Source organism: Atta colombica, unplaced genomic scaffold (assembly GCF_001594045.1).
Source record: "Atta colombica isolate Treedump-2 unplaced genomic scaffold, Acol1.0 scaffold215, whole genome shotgun sequence".
Lineage (NCBI taxonomy): Eukaryota > Metazoa > Arthropoda > Insecta > Hymenoptera > Formicidae > Atta > Atta colombica.
Genome location: NW_017259311.1, coordinates 117,916 through 121,028, shown reverse-complemented (window position 1 = coordinate 121,028; position 3,113 = coordinate 117,916). Strand labels below are relative to the sequence as shown.

The 3,113-nt window shown below is 31.1% G+C and overlaps 1 protein-coding gene across 5 annotated transcripts in view; it reads right to left on the bottom strand.

The window, feature by feature from the left end:
• Window positions 1–274: 274 nt before the first annotated feature.
• LOC108687741 (LIM and senescent cell antigen-like-containing domain protein 1) overlaps window positions 275–3,113 on the bottom strand; it is an 8,276-nt gene continuing 5,437 nt past the window's right edge. For 3 of the 5 annotated variants that reach the window (XM_018193676.1, XM_018193675.1, XM_018193677.1), the window contains exons 5-8: window positions 2,875–3,067; window positions 1,987–2,128; window positions 1,259–1,517; window positions 277–1,033 (exon numbers count right to left, since the gene is read on the bottom strand). In XM_018193676.1, coding sequence (XP_018049165.1) covers window positions 831–1,033; window positions 1,259–1,517; window positions 1,987–2,128; window positions 2,875–3,067 — 797 coding nt within the window. In that variant the 3' untranslated portion in view covers window positions 277–830. Of the gene's footprint in view, window positions 1,034–1,258; window positions 1,518–1,986; window positions 2,129–2,874; window positions 3,068–3,113 lie in introns of all 5 variants that reach the window. The other 2 variants (XM_018193678.1, XM_018193679.1) reach the window with 1 other exon arrangement.

The following is a 3,113-nucleotide window of genomic DNA, read 5'->3' as shown; positions in this document are numbered from 1 at the left end:
ACACACACACACACACACACGCACGCACGCACGCACGCACGCACGCACGCACGCACGCACACGCACACATACACAGTGCATTTTAGATCTAACGCACCACCTGCTAATGGCAGATACTTGAAACATTTTAAGACGAAAATTTAATAATATTCAGAATATTCTAAATATTTTTTTAACATAATAAGTATTTCGCGCCATGATGCTTAGCGCTAAAACACTACTGTGTCTCCAAATAAAAAATTAGAAATATCAATGATTTCATTTTCGCTTATGTAATTATTTATATCGATAATAATAGACAACTATTAGCTTTACTTTTAGCATTTTGCGTTATATGCACATATCTGAATGCGTAAAAACAGTATAATTTGCTAGTTTTAAATGAAAAATTATAGAATTTTAATTTCAAAATAACTTCTGTCATTAGGTAAGTTAGATTTGAAACACTGTGTGTGTGTGTGTGTGTGTGTGTGTGTGTGTGTGTGTGTGTGTAAACTAATGTTACATTTCACATACACAAAATGTATACATATAGAAAAACTATTGCACACTCTCCTATTCGTAGATACCAAATTAGAAAAGATATTTTAAGTCGAAGATGCACTCATATCTTTTATTAAAAAATAATTATAGCAATTATAAGTGTTGCAACTGATAAATAATAACTGATAGTTTTGGTAGGCTCTATGTAGCTTACAATATGATAAATAGTTAAATGTAGTTTCTTATATTAATATTAAAACAAAAAAGGCACTACAAGCAAATCAATGAGTATTGATTAAATATGAAGAATTATACAGAAGAGATCTCGCCGAAGCTGAGATCTATGTTTATGCTGATGGAATCCTCTTAGGATTCAGATCGTACATACGTCGCATTCGCTTTTTCAACTCTTGCGGAAACTTATCATAGCATTTCTTGCACGCGGGTTTTAGATCAAATTCGAAAAACTTGGTCTTCTGATTCATCTTCTGGTCGCAGAATGCACATGCAAAGTGATGAACGCACCATGCCTTATTCAACGCCGTAAAAACTAGAAAAAAAGACAAGAATTGTAATAAAAAAGATAAATCTTTCTCTTTACAATCGGACCCGAATGACCTCCAAATAACCTTAACTCTGAAGAAGGAAAATGTCATTGATCTTTTTCCTCACTCGTTATTTATTAAAAAGTTATTAACTAAACAATTTTTATGAATTGTACGCAATTTATAAATTAACTTGTGATATTTATATCTGTCATATATCAGGTACATACCATCTCCAGAGATAACTTGATTACAGACAAAGCAGAGATTCCCAAACAATTGATGATAATGAGTCTCGCAATAAGCAAGACCTTTTTTCTCATAATGGCGATGACCCAGGAAGGGTTTTTCGCATTTAGCACATACAAAATGCTCCACATGCCAATGTTTGCCAAGTGCCGTTACTACGCGTTCTTCGATGGGACGTCGACAGGCGCCACAAATTGGGATTCCCATTTTATCGTGACATCGCAAACAATAGAGCTCGTTCTACGCAACATACAGTTCATTATTAAGACCGAATCAAATTGTAAAAGCATCTTTGTGTGTGTGTGTGTGTGTATATATATATATATATATACATAAAATAAATTTGTAGCTATACAGAATGTTTGGAAATTAGTGATAAGTCTTTCGCACAGGGAATGGACTAAACTGAGAAGAAAAGTCCTCTACCATTTTGCAATTTTTACAATAGTTAATAAGATATTAATTACTAAAAATTGCCGAAAATTTGTCTTCAATAATGTTTTACTCAAATAATATCAACTTTACAGAAAAACTGCAAAAGGTGTTAAAAAAAATTAAATTTAAAACATTAAATTCTGTTCATATACAATAAACGTATTTATTTTTTTTTAGATATACTATTTAGATATACTAGCTAATTTCTTATAAAATCTGAGACTTAAACAATTATCTATATTCTGTAAAATATTATCTATAACATAATCTTTACCATTTCATTGGCAGCATAGCCAGGTCGAGAACGGACTTCTCTGGCTTCGGAATTGAGTTCTATTCCACAAGTTGTGCAATTGAAATGATAAGGATGATAAAGTTCACCACGGAACCGTAAAGGTTTATCATCGATTACTCCGCTAGAAATTACAAAAGAAAATTATAACTACTACAATTTTCAAACAAGTGTTCCATTGCGTAAATTATAAGTTTTTCTATAAATAGATTGCTGACTTTGCTTCCATGTTTGAAAACACCGTTGGGCAACGCCATATTTGTGTTTACTCACTTTCACATGTATATGTATAAATCACGCAGATAATCACTGCTCAAGTAAATATTGAGTATATACCTATTATCTTTATAATAAATAAATAATGTAATACATATGAAAAAAAAATGAACATTACTTCCTACTTCATCGACTTTTGCAATTTGTTACTATAAACTATCGTTTTTTATATTATTTTTCAGAATACAATAAAATTACAAAGCTATCATAAAATGACATTTAACATTTATGATATTTTCTGTTATGATTGAACGCAGTGTTTTCACATAAATTCACGCGATACAAGGACTTCTCGGAATCAGAGTGATTTCTTTCTATTAAATTGAGTCAGCAATCTAGTTACAAAAGTTTTTCCATTCTCTAGACTAGAAATATTTTAGATTAAAAAATTTTTTTTTTATAAATCTATCTCAAGAAGCTATAAGTGCGTTTAAAAAAAGATTATAATTTCTTTTCAGAATAAAATTAAAAAAAGATCGCTTAAGCATCATTTTAAATATTTTGATAATTAAACATTTGGATTGCAAAAACTGCCTATCATTTACGAAATCATAATACGAAAGCTACATCTTTTATACAATAATGAGAACATACTGGCATTGATGACATATATGTTTTCCAAGTACACCAGCTTTCACATTAGCGTTGCATGTATGGCATAAGGCTCTGCCTTGACACTTGATAAAGCCCGCATCCGCCAATTCACCGTTACATTCTTCGCAGCGGAAACATTGTGGATGCCAATTTGAATTCATCGCTTTAATCACGCGGCCAATAACAAACTCACCTATCATAAAAATGAGAAAACTTGATTAAATCTATATATATATATA